Source organism: Nerophis ophidion, linkage group LG06, assembly GCF_033978795.1.
Source record: "Nerophis ophidion isolate RoL-2023_Sa linkage group LG06, RoL_Noph_v1.0, whole genome shotgun sequence".
In the NCBI taxonomy this organism is placed as follows: Eukaryota; Metazoa; Chordata; class Actinopteri; order Syngnathiformes; family Syngnathidae; genus Nerophis; species Nerophis ophidion.
The window spans coordinates 32655182-32671809 of NC_084616.1; the positions used below are offsets into that span (position 1 = coordinate 32655182).

The 16628-nt window shown below is 37.7% G+C and overlaps 1 protein-coding gene across 2 annotated transcripts; it reads left to right on the forward strand.

The window, feature by feature from the left end:
* The first annotated feature begins 155 nt into the window (after nucleotides 1–155).
* idh3g (isocitrate dehydrogenase (NAD(+)) 3 non-catalytic subunit gamma) lies at nucleotides 156–15283 on the forward strand. 2 transcript variants are annotated; one of them, XM_061903436.1, is made up of 13 exons: nucleotides 156–307; nucleotides 484–531; nucleotides 2368–2379; nucleotides 5130–5227; nucleotides 5317–5432; nucleotides 6551–6611; nucleotides 6689–6821; nucleotides 8774–8907; nucleotides 8982–9084; nucleotides 14197–14343; nucleotides 14428–14522; nucleotides 14595–14655; nucleotides 14740–15283. In XM_061903436.1, the coding sequence occupies exons 1-13, from the start codon at nucleotides 227–229 to the stop codon at nucleotides 14839–14841; spliced, it is 1191 nt and encodes a 396-aa protein (XP_061759420.1). In that variant the 5' UTR covers nucleotides 156–226; the 3' UTR covers nucleotides 14842–15283. The 2 variants fall into 2 exon arrangements, with proteins under 2 accessions (XP_061759420.1, XP_061759421.1); XM_061903437.1 differs by lacking the exon at nucleotides 2368–2379.
* Nucleotides 15284–16628: the final 1345 nt, after the last annotated feature.

A 16628-nucleotide genomic window follows, 5' to 3' on the forward strand; every position in this document is an offset into this window, starting at 1 on the left:
AAGTTGATTTCCGCATTTTTTTTCTAAGACCCTTACATTATTATGCGTTAAATCTCACGGTCAGTAATGACAAAACAACATGGTAAAATCATTCAACAAAAGTATATGTACGTTAATGTGGCAGCGTGTATTGACTTTGGATAGGGGAAAAAAATGAGCCGAAATGCAATATGACCCCACCTACTGTTAGTGTCATAGTCTGCCGCCTACAAGACTCTAACCCAAGATGGCTGCCCACTCCGCTGCATTCTCCATGGCCAAAATCATCAAGCCCTTTTGGGGTGGATTAACAGGAAATACAGTCAAAGTAAGACCATAAACGATGCGTCGAGTGAGGCTTCAAACGATATGTGGAGATTAAGTTTGTACTTGTTTCATTGTCTTTATTGTAGCACAAGGTCAAATGGTAGTCAGTAACTACAAATGTACATGACACATTTTTTTCTTACAGACTCACTGTTGTTTTTAAATGTTGTATTTCAGGTATTTGGAACAACTGTGACAAGTCAAAGGAGCAAGACAGTGCTGACTGTGAGTGGATCTAAATTCTTACATTTGCGTATCAGATAAGCCTAAATGAAAACATCTGATTTATTTTTCTTCTTCACCCAAGGAGTGAATTGTATTTTGTTTTGGTTAAGATAAACTGCTAATGGTACGACTGTATGTAAAATTGGAATTGTTTCAAATATAGTTTACTGGGCAGTACAAAGTAAAATATAGTACAGGGGTCACCAACCTTTTTGAAACTTTTGTAGGCACAATAGCAATGTGAGCAGTTTGCAAAATGCGCAACCGCATTTTGCAAATTTGTTGTAAAACGAAGGCAAAAGGTCCAATTTGTCAGAGTTGCTGCCAAACTGGGGCTAAAGCAAGGAATATTCTGACATTTTCCCACACAAAAGTAAAATGCATACTTTATCTTCAAGTCCGGTAAGTTATCGACATTTTACGTGACTGTTATTCGTGACTTTTTGCCTTCGTTTTACTACATATTTGCAAAATGCGGTTACGCATTGCTCACATTGCTATTGTGCCTACAACAAAATCAAGAGCTACTTCTTGGGTACTGATTAATGCGAAGGGCTACCAGTTTGATACACACTTAAATAAATTGCCAGAAATAGCCAATTTACTCAATTTACCTTTAATAAATAAATGAATAAATACATATGCTAATATATATATATATATATATATATATATATATATATATATATATATATATATATATATATATATTAAAATAATGGGTATTTCTGTCTGTCATTCCGTCATACATTTTTTTTCCTTTTTTGGAAGGTTTTTTGTAGAGAATAAATGATGAAAAAAACACTTAATAGAACGGTTTAAAAGAGGACAAAACAGGAAAAAAAATTAAAATAAAATTTTGAAACAGAGTTTATCTTCAATTTCGACTCTTTAAAATTCAAAATTCAACCGAAAAAAGAAGAGAAAAACTAGCTAATTCAAATCTTTTTGAAAAAATTAAAAAAATTATTTATGGAACATCATTAATAATTTTTCTTGATTAAGATTAATTTTAGAATTTTGATGACATGTTTTAAATAGGTTAAAATCTAATCTGCACCTTGTTAGAATATATAACAAATTGGACCGAACTATACAAAGACAAATCATTATTTCTTCTAGATTTTCCAGAACAAAAATTATAAAAGAAATTCAAAAGACTTGAATTTGATTCTACAGATTTTCTAGATTTGCCAGAATATTTTTATTTTATTTGAATCATAATAAGTTTGAAGAAATATTTCACAATTATTCTTTATCGAAAAAACAAAAGCTAAAATGAAGAATTAAGTTAAAATGTATGTATTATTTTTTACAATAAAAAACATTTTTACTTGAACATTGATTTAAATTGTCAGGAACGAAGAGGAAGGAATTTCAAAGGTAAAAAGGTATATGTGTTTAAAAATCCTAAATCATTTTTAAGGTTGTATTTTTTCCTCTAAATTTGTCTTTCTGAAAGTTATGAGAAGCAAAGTAAAAAAAGAAATGAATTTATTTAAACAAGTGAAGACCAAGTCTTTAAAATATTTTCTTGGATTTTCAAATTCTATATGAATTTTGTCTCTCTTAGAATTAAAAATGTCAAGTAAAGCGAGACCAGCTTGCTAGTAAATAAATACAATTTAAAAAAAATAGAGGCATCTCACTGGTAAGTGCTGCCATTTGAGCTATTTTTAGAACAGGCCAGCGGGCTACTCATCTGGTCCTTATGGGCCACCTGGTGCCCGCGGGCACTGCGTTGGTGACCCCTGATATAGTATATGTCATCAATGATCATAATTTGGATTCATTTTCTTCTGTCCCCTCTGTATGCCTCGCTGTCGTCTTCTAAAGGGTGAACACATTGTGAGTATCATTATGCCTTCAATGCATCACATTACGAATAAATAACTGCATCATATCACAAAGGCAAGGAAAAACACAAATGAAATGATGACGATGTCAATTGAATTGCTGGAGGGTCATTTAAAAAAAGTTTTAAACACTGCTCCTGCTCCTACATTTTTGCAAAAACTTTTAATTGACAAAAAAACACAATTTACTGCAGGCATCATTTCAGTACAACAAGAATGACCCGTGTGAAGTTAGCCCCACTTACCATTGAAAATATAAAAACACTGCAATTTAATTGTTCTACTTTTGTGCCGTAAACATTTTCGTTTGGAAAGATCTAATTTATGATGTCAAACAAATGTAGCACAAACAAATGGGGCACATTTGGGAAGATTTTGGCAGTGTTGGCGGGCCGGTTATATATAATAACACATTAGTAACATCAAAATTATAAAATGTTAACATGAAAACTTTAATAGATAGACAAACACATTTTTCAGCACAAACATTTGGGCTAAGTTTGGGAGAGTTTGACAAGGTGTGGGGCTGGTTACGAATAATAAAACGTTGATCACATCATAACTATAATAGTTAGCCAAAAAACATTTTGCAGCACAAATGAATGAATTGGGGTGATTTTGACATGAAGTGGGGGGCTGAAAGATTGTCACTAGTCAGAAAACGTATTTTAAAATAACTCATGGTTTATGGGTTAAGTTTATTTCAAACATGCATACAATTACAACATTATACATCACAATTTCCAGTGATTGAAAAGGAGTAGGAGGAAGCACATCTTATTTAATCCTACCTGTTTTCCATTTCATATCAATTGCTAACACCTTTGTCCACTTCCTGTTCTCCATTTAATCACAGTATACTCCATAAATAATAACATTTAAAAAAATAGTTACTGTAAGTACCGTATTTTTCGGATTATAAGTCGCTCCGGAGTATACGTCGCACCGGCCAAAAATACATAATAAAGAAGGAAAAAAAACATATATATCTCGCACTCGAGTACAAGTCGCATTTTTGGGGGAAATTTATTTGATAAAATCCAACACCAAGAATAGGGACGGCGTGGCGCAGTGGGAGAGTGGCCGTGCGCAACCCGAGGGTCACTGGTTCAAATCCCACCTAGAACCAACCTCGTCACGTCCGTTGTGTCCTGAGCAAGACACTTCACCCTTGCTCCTGATGGGTGCTGGTTGGCGCCTTGCATGGCAGCTCCCTCAATCAGTGTGTGAATGTGTGTGTGAATGGGTAAATGTGGAAGTAGTGTCAAAGCGCTTTGAGTACCTTGAAGGTAGAAAAGCGCTATACAAGTACAACCCATTTATCATTTATTTATTTAAGAATAGACAATAGTGAACAACAGACTGAATAAGGGTATGTTATATGACGAATAAATACCCAACTGAGAAGGTGCCTGGTATGTTAACGTAACATATTATGGTAAGAGTCATTCAAATAACTATAACAAATAGAACATGCTATACGTTTACCAAACAATCTGTCACTCCTAATCGATAAATCCGATGAAATCTTCTTCCTCGATGTCGCTTCTAAACAACTCTGCCAACCCCAAATTTGCGGCGCATACTCTAAGGTATGCGCCACTTCCTCTTGTCGTTTTATGCTGCATATTTCACTACGTCCAGCTTGTAATCTGCAGTACATGATTTCCTTTTCGGTCCAATTTTTTTTCAGCCCTTCTCAGTTTTTATAAGTTACCGCCGACGATAAAATGATAAATTTTAATAGCTACGGCAGTAGCATATAGCATATAGCAGTTAGCATTCCATGACCCACAATGCACTTCTGCCATGACCCTCCCCCACCGAATTCTTATTGGTTGACGTGTGTGTGACGATTGCTGACATTTTCTTCGTCTCTTCCGCGAATGAGATAAATAATATTATTTGATATTGTGTAATCTGCAGCACATGATTTCCTTTTTGGTGCCATTTTTGTTCAGCCCTTCTCAGTTTTTTAAGTCACCGCCAACGATGAAATTATCCATCTTAAAAGCTACGGTAGTAGCGTATAGCTTATAGCAGTTAGCAGTCCATGACCCACAATGCACTTCTGCCATGCCCCTCCTCCGCCGAATTCTTATTGGTTGACGTGTGTGTGATGATTGCTGACGTGTGTGTGACGATTGCTGACATTTTCTTCGTCTCTTCCGCAAATGAGATAAATAATATTGTTTGATATTTTACGGTAATGTGTTGATAATTTCGCACATAAGTTGCTCCGGAGTATATGTCGCACTATACTATGAAAAAAACTGCGACTTATAGTCCGAAAAATACGGTAAATTTGATTTCTTTTAGTGTGATGATCAGTACGTTCAGAATGTTTATCATGGTTCTTCTTGGTATTTAGTAAACACTGAGTGTCAACAGTTTCCATGCTGTTTAATCACCTCTTGATATGCCACACCTGTGAGGTGGGATGGATTGTCTTGGCAAAGAAGAAATGCTCACTAACACAGATTTAGACAGACTTGTGAACAATATTTGAGAGGAACAGGTCTTTTGTGTATATAGTAAAAGTTTTAGATATTTAAATTCAACTCATGAAAAACGAGAGCAAAAACAAAAGGGTTACGTTTATATTTTTGTTCAGTGTACTTGAAAATCAGACTTATCATTAAATGGTAACATAACATAGCGTCAAACAGTGTTAAGATTTTTTTTGTTATGTATTTTTTTTTTAGCAGTTTCATATATTGTATAGACATATGAATGTTACAGCCTCCCCCTGCTAAGTATGGAGGCAGACACACTGTGACCCTCATACCTGGAGATGGAATCGGTCCAGAGCTCTTTAATCACGTCAGAGAAGTTTTCAGGTGGGTCAGACTGTAAACTACCAAATGTTTAAATGTGTTAATTTTAGGAAAATCCCTTACATCGCTTTCGTGTTTTGTCATCATCATAGGTTCAGTTGTGTGCCCGTGGATTTTGAAGTGGTCCACGTCAATTCCGCTCTGGAGACCGAGGATGATATCAACAATGCAATTACTGCCATTCGGCGTAATGGCGTTGCCCTTAAAGGTGAGAGTTATTAACTAACAAGAACATTTTAGCTGACATTCACAAATATGTAAGCCTCTTAAACACACTAAATTTAACATTTGTGTTCAACATTTATTAGACGTTTAGGTATAAAAAAGAAATTATGCGATTAAAAACAACATTGCCTTCTTGGTAGCGGGAACTAGCATCATCTATGATAAATCATATAGGGCAGGGGTGGGCATTACGTCGATCTCGGAGGGTGTGTCAGTCGATCTTAAGCCAGGCATTAAAAAATATACATAAAAATGAGCAATCATCAATCATACCAAGACTTCACTTTCGTCAGTTGTTTGACATTCTCGGCACCCGAGGATCTTGTGAGATGACGCTGGCTGCTGCAAGCTCATATTTAAGAAAAAAATCACCAACAGGGCGGACGCAGAGAAACACATTTTATTTCTAGAGACTCCGTACCTACTGTCAAAACTCTAAAGACCGACTGCACAGTTCCTGTCTTCACCATAAAAGACCTGTTTCATCCTGCCTGTGCTAACAAAATAAGAGTTTCAGAAAGCTAGCGTGCACAAGCTAGCAAGCTACGGAGTTTGATGCCAATGTATTTCTCCCCCGCCCTCAGCGACCGCTTTCTCACTTGCCTGCCCACCCGCACACTCACTGACGTCACTCACCTGATGCCAGACATTAAAGGGCCACACACATATGCTACTCTCATAACAAAGTGTTTAAAAACGAGTATGCAAGTTGGACAAATGAGATGCCAAATCTAACCACTTTCATGTGGTATTGGACAGAAAGGAGGACTTTTTTTTTCCTCCATTTGAAAATGCGGACGTTATCAGCACCACTGTCTAATTCCAATCAATGCAAGTCATCAGAATCAAATACACCAACTTATATTCTTGCCTTCATGAAAGAAAGGAATCTATGTGTGTTAAACATGCTTGTATTATCATTAAGCACCATTAACTTGTTAACAAAAATGTCTCTTTCATAAATAAATAAATATAAATTATAAATAGGAATGAGGTAGATCTCCTCGACTTGGTCAATTGAAAAGTAGCTCACCTGCAGAAAAAGTGTGAGCGCCCCTGATATAGGGGATTAACAGTCACTATTTCTAATTGTACTTCCAGGTAACATAGAAACCAAACACACCATGCCCCCGTCTGTCAAGTCTGGAAATAATCTTCTCCGGTAAATTTGAACTTGTCCTTGGCATTAGTTATGTACTTTATTGTTGCTGTTTAATCAGTTGTGGAATGTATCAACAGCACAAGCTTGGACCTTTATGCCAATGTGATGCACTGCCAGTCCCTCCCTGGCGTCCAGACTCGCCATAAGAACATCGACATCATAATCATACGAGAGAACACAGAGGGAGAGTACAGCAGTTTGGAGCATGAGGTGAGACAGTGATTTACGAGCCTAGTGAAGCTTCGATGGGTGACGAGCCAAAAGTTCTTCACTATTAAAGGGGAAAAACTGTCACACTGTTGTATAGTAGTTGTACATACAGTATATGGGCCTGGGCTATATGGCCTAAAAATATGTATTCGGATTTTTCCCAGATTTTTTTGTCTACTTTTTAAAGAAAACAATGAATACAAATGATGTATAATTCAAAACAAGTTTTACTTTTATTTGATCAAAAATTACTAGTTTGAAATTACACTGCTTGAACTGCATCCTACTTTTAGCCAAAATAAAATTTGTATATTGTTGTTATTTATGTAGCCAAAGACATGCACCTGGAGATAGGTTGATTGGGAACACTAAATTGGCCCTAGTGTTTGAATGTTAGTGTGAATGTTGTCTGTCTATCTGTGTTGGCCCTACGATGAGGTGGCGACTTGTCCAGGGTATACCCCGCCTTCCACCCGATTGTAGCTGAGATAGGCGCCAGCGCCCCCCGCAACCCCAAAAGGGAATAAGCGGTAGAAAATGGATGGATGGATGTTGTTATTTATAGATCAGATATAAATTTTACTTTTTATGCAATAATTTTCAAAGAAGTACATTAAGAGCTTCCTCTGGGAGGCGATAATTCTGCTAACAAAATTGTAAACAAAAATGTAGCATTCTACATTGCATGTAAATAAATAGTGCAAACTTAAACCTTCTGTCTTGAATAAAATAATTATTTCAATGAAAATGTAGTATTACATTAAAATAGGTAAAATAAGTACTGCAGTAAAATTTAGTATGTAAACATTGAGATGAGTATATAGTTTTAGCAAGGGGATAAAGCCAGGATTTTCCAGGTTTCCAGGTTTTTCTACCATGTATGTGGACCCCGACTTAAACAAGTTGAAAAACTTATTCGGGTGTTACCATTTAGTGGTCAATTGTACGGAATATGTACTGAACTGTACAATCTACTAATAAAAGTTTCAATCAATTCCATGAAGTATCCTGGACTCCTTGTGAGTATGTACTAATGTTCAAGAGAATGTACACTTCATAATTTTTGCGCTTACCCTTGACTAAAAGTAAATTGACAACATGCTTTTTTCCAAAATATGTTTGTAGCCCACAGCGAGCTTTGCTAACGCTAACAGCCTACGAAATGCCAAGTGTGAAACTAAATAAAACATGCTTTGATTCAAATTTAACAGTCTGAAAATGCTGAGAACATACTAACATGTACCAAGCGAAGGCGTTAAAAGTGATGTTTGATAGTTTCACGGCTGCTGTGCAGGCTATACGCCATCACTTTATTTGCTCACTAACCCAAATTCATTTGCTTTGCTTTCACACTGGAAAAGAGAAAAAAAATCACCAAATCGTTTTTTGCGATGTAGCAGTTAATGGTGCCGCATGTTTGCGTCATGTTTTGAACTTGTTAAAGTAAAGAACAAAACTTTAGCATAGAGTCTTGCATTCTTGCATTCAGCCGTCCCAACCCCCTCCACATACCTCCCCCCAAATTGTAAATAATGTAAATAATTCAACGTATATACTCTGATGATCAACTTGTGTGATGACTGTATTATGCTGACAGTATATATTTTTTACCATGAATTTGATAACGTGGACCTTGACGTAAACAAGTTGAAAAACTTATTCGGGTGTTACCATTTACTGGTCAATTGTATTGAATATGTACTGTACTGTGCAATCTACTAATAAAAGTTTCAATCAATCAAGCAGGACCGACAATGCAGTGCGTTTGTCACACTTTCAAGCCCTATACAGTGAATGGAATGGCGGTAGCTTATTGTTCTGATAGCTTCTTCTTCAGTCCACAAACAAGTTACTCAATCTAGCCTCAATTGCTTCAGTCATTAACACCCATTAGGAATAATTCTTAACGCCTGTTCCAACTATCATTTGTTGTGCATAATGTCTTCTTCTAGAGTGTATCCGGTGTTGTGGAGTCTCTCAAAATAATCACCAGGAACAATTCCCTCCGAATCGCAGAGTATGCTTTTCGACTAGCCAGAGAGAAAGGGCGGCGCAGGGTCACTGCTGTCCACAAGGCCAACATCATGTGAGCTATTATGTGAAGTTGAGCGTGAGTTGGATGATCCTCCCTGATATAATGTCAAATTGTGTCGCTAACAGGAAGCTAGGCGATGGGTTGTTCCTGCAGTGTTGCAGAGAGGTGGCTTCGGGGTACCCTGACATCACATTTGACAGCATGATTGTAGACAACACCACCATGCAGGTAACAAGATGTTTCTAATCTACATTTAACCCACTTACTTGTGGTCTAGATGATGTATTTTACATGCTGTGGTAAATTTTGTTTCACTGGCACATTTATAACGTACTTTCTCCGTATGTCTGCAATTGGTTCATGAGTGGAGACATTCCAGTTTGATAACAATTTAAAAAATAAATGTTTCGATCTTTTAAATATGTACACTGATAAGTGTATACTTTAAAGACGTACATCCCCACTGTTGCTTATTTCATTTAGGAAACGGTTGAAAATAAACTTCATGGACAATATATGGATTTACCGTTCACAACTAGATATGTCAGATAATGGATTTTTTGCTGATATCCGGTATTCCAATATTGTCCAACTTAATTACCGATTCCTATATCAACCGATACCGATATATACAGTCGTGGAATTAACACGTTATTGTGCCTCATTTTGTTGTGATGCCCCGCTGGATGCATTAAACAAGGTAACAAGGTTTTCCAAAATGAGAGAACAACTTCAACTCAAGTTATGGAAAAAAGTGCCAACATGGCACTGCCCTATTTATTATTGAAGTCATAAAGTGCTTTTTTTTTTACATGCCTCAAACCAGCAGCTTGGAATTTGGGACATGCTCTCCCTGAGATAATCCTGATACCCACTATAACTATGGGAAATACTATAGTTTGACTTTCACGAAGTTTGTTATTTTTTTTATTTAAACATGCCTCAAAACAACAGCTACAAAAACAATGAGCGCACTCAGCTTCAATCCAGACTATACTAGAGTAATGACATAAACAATAACATAGTCCTCCTTTAGTGCAGGACTGCCTGGTATACTGACAGGAAATTATAAACTGGGCTCAATCTGCCCTGCTCTAACGTATCTGTATGAGTAACTTGTGTTGAAAGCGAGTGGTGAGTGATTGAAGTGGCCTAGCAGTCAGCCAGAGCTTCTGAAATGCTGCGTTGAGACAGGGCACCTCTGTTCACTGCAAGCTGCAAAGTGTGAGCCATACAGGGCAGACTAGCCACACCAAACTCCACTGTAGCTTTTGCTATACTGCACGTGTTGTCCCTGACCACAACGTAGGCTTTCGACTCAGGGTGTTTTTTGTTGTATTTTTGTTTTTTCTCGGCAGAGTCTTTAAGTGACAACTGTGTGGTACTACTTTTTTTCGGTGTTTGCTTTTCATCCATCTTCCGCTTGTATTTATCGCATATCTCCTTATTATTCTTAAAGAGGTGGGAGATCAAATTGCTCGTATTAAAGGAAGACGCCTTGGTTCCTCCTCGCATAACCAACTTTTTGCAGGCATTGCAATTTGCCAGTTTTTTATCCTTCAGACACACTTTAAAATAATCCCAAACCGTAGACATGGTGTCGTTAGTCAGTCACCGAGCGAGCTTGCATGTTAGCCATGGCTACAGCACCGGCAACAACACACTCTTGTTGTTATTTCTGCTCGCGGCGGTTTGATATTTCCAAATAAATACATGATCAGAGATACACCTCTCTTTCCATAAATACACTTGTACCTCTACTCACTAAATATAGCATCAAAGTCGCATAAGTGTATCACAGATCATTAATGCTAAGTCCGATTCTCTGGATAACCAGATGCATATGAGGTGTGTTGGTAAGTGGAGTTACCTGCAGTACAGTTATGCTACATGTAGGAGCCATTTTAGGCGTCCTTATTTTGAGTGGCATTACTTTCTTTTGTCACTAGGTGGCGGGCTTTTTGGTTGAGCAGTGCAGGGGGGAAAGCATATATAGGAGCACAGGTGAGCTGATTAGGAAGGACTCAGGTGTGGGAGCACAAACCGTTCTTAACAACAGCAGACAACAACAGCACACAGCAACAGGCAGGAAGGACAGGAGAACATATCACACAATGTCACTACAATAATCCATGGTATGTTTCATTCACCCTGCAAGTTAATTAAAAAAAATGCATTAACTGGATTTCTGACTGGACCTCACTTCATTGCAATGTTTGCTGCTGCGTAGGATCACTCCCTCAAACCTGTTGAGTAGTGACAATAAATTTGAACATTTGAAGGTGAAGATTGCCACTACACTAAATCAAACCACACTTCCATTATACATTATACAAGGGCGAATCGTAAGGCGAAAGCCCCATTTTAGGCCATAAGGTGAACCAGGAAAAAGCGTCTAGAAAGTTATTTTCGTTCCCACGTCTGGGCACTACCCTTTTTTTTTTTTTAGGTTAAAAGTTATCCGCAAAATATACTGGAAGTTTTTTTTAGAGCCATAAATGTATAAAAATAGGAATGACAAAAAAACAAAAATCTTATGCAGCTGTTTTTTCTTGTAAATGTATTTACAATTATTCTGCAAACTGAATCCCTCTAACAAATTGTCAATGCATATACCTAACATTTGATACAAGTATTTTAGCATTGGTATACTTTAATTTGAATTTAAACCATGAAACATACAAAACAAATGAAAAAAACGCTTCAAAGTAAGTGAATAGCAACCTGTACAATTGAACATAAACATGGTACATTTTGCTTAACAATGTTTTATACATTAAAAATTTCAGTAGATACTGTGTTATAAGAAGAAGTAAAAAATAAAATAAAGAACACAAAATATTGAATAATGCCGAAATATGTAAATAAAACAAAAACTGCATTACAGTTTAGGATCCGTACACAATATAATATAAAACAATATTTACATGAACAAAACAATGTGTTGATGTCACAGCAGGTCTTGGGTATTTTTTTTTGATACATTTTTGTTATTTTGTCTTAACTTAGCACATTGTTAAAGCCATATCTCAAGAATTATTTGATAGATTTTCCTCAAATCTGGCACAAACTCAAACTATGATTATTACTTTTTTTATGGTCAAGTGCACTGTAATCTCACATTCCATTTTTAAAGTATTTACCTAAAGTAATTAAAAAAAAAAATTGTAAAATACTCTGAGGGATTTTCTCAAATATGGCAAAAACTCAACTTTTTATTAGAGAACTAACTGATTGTGACTTTGCGTATTCTGAACGAGAGAGACATTGTTCATCTCTTAGCTATCACTTTCATCGGAGCCATCTTCCCAAGTTCTTTTATCCTCTGTTTCCATGGAAATATTGGCACAATTTTGGCACCGACACAAATGAGTAGAGGACAGTCTTGCAGACATACAGGAACATCTTCCTGTCTCACATTTGTTCAGCTTGCAGCTGCAGTGGACTACCTTTAACACACTATCAGGGGCAGGATTTGTAGTCATCCATGTAACTATTAACCATCCATTCTCAATGTGCCATCCATTGCCATTGGGTGAAGGAGCAGACATTACACCTTTGAGATAGTTTAATTATTGCAGCCTGGTAGTTTGACCTTTTGCAGTGTTGGTGCAGGGCGTCACTTATAGGGGGCATTGAGAGTTCTGGCAAAGCTGATGATGCCATGCAGAATGCTCTGGACCTTGCAGTGTTGACATTTTCTGCAGATGATTGGCCATACATGTGGCACACATATTCCTTCAGCACATCAAATGTTGACTGGTTCAATTCAAAACAGCTTCCCAGATGTGTAAATGCAGATAGGTATGCCATTGGTATGGTAAATAGTTCCACGACCTGACGGTGTTTCCTCCTCAAAGTCAATATCGTCCCACACCAGTATTGTAGGAGTCTTCTTCGAGAATCCAACCGGGATTTTGTCTCTGCCCTCTAGTAGTTGTTGTTGGGCAAGGCTAGTGTCTAGACTGACAACTGTGTCCCATGAAGAAAAACACCAGTTGGGAAAGTCCAGAGTCAGTCTTCTCTTTTAATTGATCCTGCCTGCAATATAGGAACACAGGGAAAGAGTAGCACAGGGGTGTAAATAAAGATATATACATATTGAAAAGTATTAGTAGTTTAAATATTTTATCAAAGCCTTTTTTCAAATTATTTATTAATCTTTTGATAATTTCCAGCATAAAATTGTTTTACATCTCTGCCAAAAAAAAAGCTTCTGATGTTACCTGTAGTTTAAAGCCTCACAATCGCCATGTTTTTGCACCGTGTTTAAAAACATTCGTCGTAGCTGCTTCATTCTCAGCACCTCCTGATTGACAATTATCCTTTGGCGGATGATCCTTTTGCAGAATATGTTGTAGCCGGCATCAAAGGTTGGTTCACTTATGAAAAGAAAAAGAAACACACACACATTTAATATGTGCTAAAAGGTATGCAGTCAAAATTGTAGCTACATACAAACAGCCTTTACAAGTGCCTCTAAAACAAATATAATATGGAAAAGTCAAATCAAAAAGTTAAACTTTTTTTTCTTCTATATTCATTTCATAATTATTGACACTTTATCTGTCATGCATCTATATTCCATCCATCCATTTTTGTACCGCTTGTCCCGTTCAGGGTCGCATGAGGTGGTGGAGCCTATCTCAGCTGCATTATGAATGTAATTTATAGTGTGTGTATAACACTGCAAAGCCACAGTTTTTAAACAATTCCTGCAAGTATACCACCTTTTGATAGTGAAATCATTCACCTCTTCATTCCTAACAGACGTAACATGTATGTAGCATATTTTGTTCTTTTTTTGAACTTTTTTAAGGTGTTTTATCTGTTTTAGTTTATTTTCCTCTTCACCGCCAGACGTTGTTGACATCGCCATCTTGAGTCTGCGCGGCTATCCGATTAGTCGAATGTGAAGCACGTGACAAAAACGTCACCTCTTGAGACGAAAATATTGTTACGCCAAGCAAGAAATAGTCCCGACATTAACACTAATTAAAAAAAAATTGCCTGCATGTCCAGTGGATAACTTTTTTTTTCTGATTGAAAACCAAAATATCTTTTTTAAGTACCAAAAATGATTTATTGCCCAAACATGGGAACGAGAAAAACGGTTTCACCTTATGGCCTATTTGTGATAGGGTTCCATTAACAAGTAAGTAACTGGGAAACACTGGCTTATTTTTTTAGAGACATGTGTTCACTAAAAATTGATGTGTATCGCCGTGGGAAAATGTTTTATAGTATTCAGTGGTGACGATATTGGGGAAAAAAGCAGGTATTGATGTTACTTTTGAAAACCCTACTGCAGTGTGTGGACATTTGTATTTGCTTGTCTAGTTGGTGTCGAAGCCTCAGCAGTTTGACGTGATGGTGATGCCTAACCTTTATGGTAACGTGGTGAGCAACGTGTGTGCTGGTCTGGTGGGCGGGCCCGGCCTGGTGCCTGGAGCCAATTATGGCCGTGACTACGCCGTCTTCGAAACGGTGAGGACACTTGCCTTTTACGGGGATGGGACATGCATCATTTATGTTTGCAAGATAAGCTGATTAAAACCATATTTTTTCCAGGCCACAAGGAACACAGGAAAGAGTATTGCAAACAGGAACATTGCTAACCCCACTGCCCTGCTGCTGGCCAGCTGTATGATGCTTGACCATCTTAAGTGAGTAACATTACACTTTATCGGTCCATCTGCTGCGCAACTGTTGACTCTTTCTTTTTTGCATCCCTCCAGGCTGTATGATAATGCGACTTTGATCCGGAATGCAGTGCTCACCACCATGAATGAAACCAGGGTAAGTCATCCGTCACATACAGGTTTGAGCTAAGTTACATCACCTTTTTAAGTCAAATGTATTCTCTTTGTTTCGTCCCTTCAGTTGCATACTGCGGATATTGGAGGACAGGGCACCACATCAGAAGTGGTCCAGTCCATCATGAGGATCATCCACAGTAAAGGGCAACACACAGCCAACATCTAAAGATTTTAAACACACACAATGTTACTGTATTATTGACGTCAAAATGGTTATTTGTTTTCCCTCATCCACACTGCTCTCTATTATCCAATGGTAATGCATCCATTTGATATCTTATCTAGTAAGTTCTGTTATTTATCATACAACTTATTGCTACAGCCTTTTCAGACTATCACACCGTGCAATTAAGGCCTTCCTCATCTCATGTGCTGTAACGTTGATACAAAGATGTTAACTGTATGTGTGTAATAGACTGTACTATTGTGTATGTTAATGGATTATTCTTATGTCATCATTTATACTGTGCAAACACAAGAGGCTTTTCTTTGGCTCACATGACCGCACTTAAAGCATTTCCCGTCTACTGAATCAAGACTGATAGTGTTTAGCGTATGGTATCATAATAATGTGCAACATACATCTTATTAAATTATTATACCCGGAATTGTGTTTTTTAAGTGATTGGTATGATATAATGTACAGTTAGTCCCAGAAATATTTGGACTGGCACAAGATTTGTTATTTTAGCTGTTTACGACAACATATTCAGGCTACAATTATATAATCAAAATGGGCTCAAAGTGCTGACTATCAAATGTAATTTAAGAATGTTCACATCCAAATTAGAGCAAGGGTTCAATAATTACAGCCGTTTAAAATGTAGCGTCCTCTTTTTCAATGGACCAAATGTATTTGGAAAATCCACTCAGAAAGCTGCAAAAAAATAGCTTGTTAACCTGTCATCAATTAAGCAGTTAAAAGGTGTGGAGTTGGTTTCAGGGGTGGCGTTTGCATTTGGAAGCGATTGCTGTGAACACACAACATGCAGTCAAATGAGCTTTCAATACACCATAATGAGGCTGGAAAAAAAAGTAAATCCATCAGAGAGATGGCAGAAATGTTTGGAGTGGCCAAATCAACAGTTTGGTACATTATGAGAAAATTAAGAGTGTACTGATGAGCTCAGGAACTCAAAAACGTTTGGACCTCCACGGAAGAAAACAGTGGTGGATAATCACAGAATCCTTTCCATGGTAAAGAAAAACCCCTTCGCAACATCCGCTGAAGTGTGGAACACTCTCCATGAAGTAGTATCTAAGTCTACCATAAAGAAAATACGTCATAAAAGTAAATACAAATGATCCACAACAAGGTGCACACCATTCCATCCATCCATCCATTTACTACCGCTTATTCTCTTTTGGGGTCGCGAGGGCCCTGGTGCCTATCTCAGCTACAATCGGGTGGAAGGCGGTGTACACCCTGGACAAGTCGCCACCTCATCGCAGGGCCAACACAGAAAGACAGACAACATTCACACTCACATTCACACACTAGGGCCAATTTAGTGTTGCCAATCAACCTATCCCCAGGTGCATGTTTTTTGGAAGTGGGAGGAAGCCGGAGTACCTGGAGGGAACCCACGCATTCATGGGGAGGATATGCAAACTCCACACAGAAATATCCCAGGACTGCAGGACCTTCGTATTGTGAGGCAGACGCACTAACCCCTCTCCCACCGTGAAGCCCGGTGAACACCATTATCACTTGAAAATAGAAATGCCTGAATCGAATTTGCCAAGTGCCATCTCCGGGTTGTGGAGAAGATCCTTCCCCAGCTGGAGGAGTTCAAGTACCTCGGGGACTTGTTCCAAGTGAGAAAAGAGTGGATTATGAGATCAATAAGCGGATTGGTGCAGCGCCTGCAGTGTTATGGTCAAGAGTAGCTAAGTTGGAAGGCAAAGCTCTAAAATTGACCTGAAGATCTACGTTCCCATCCTCATCTATGG

Excerpts from the sequence above, each read along its gene's own strand:
- idh3g (XM_061903436.1), top strand. The coding sequence starts at position 227 with ATGGCTGCCCACTCCGCTGCATTCTCCATGGCCAAAATCATCAAGCCC. Across the intron at positions 308-483 it reads TAACAGGAAATACAGTCAAA|GTATTTGGAACAACTGTGAC; the intron begins GTAAGACCATAA and ends GTTGTATTTCAG. Across the intron at positions 9,085-14,196 it reads TAGACAACACCACCATGCAG|TTGGTGTCGAAGCCTCAGCA; the intron begins GTAACAAGATGT and ends TTGCTTGTCTAG.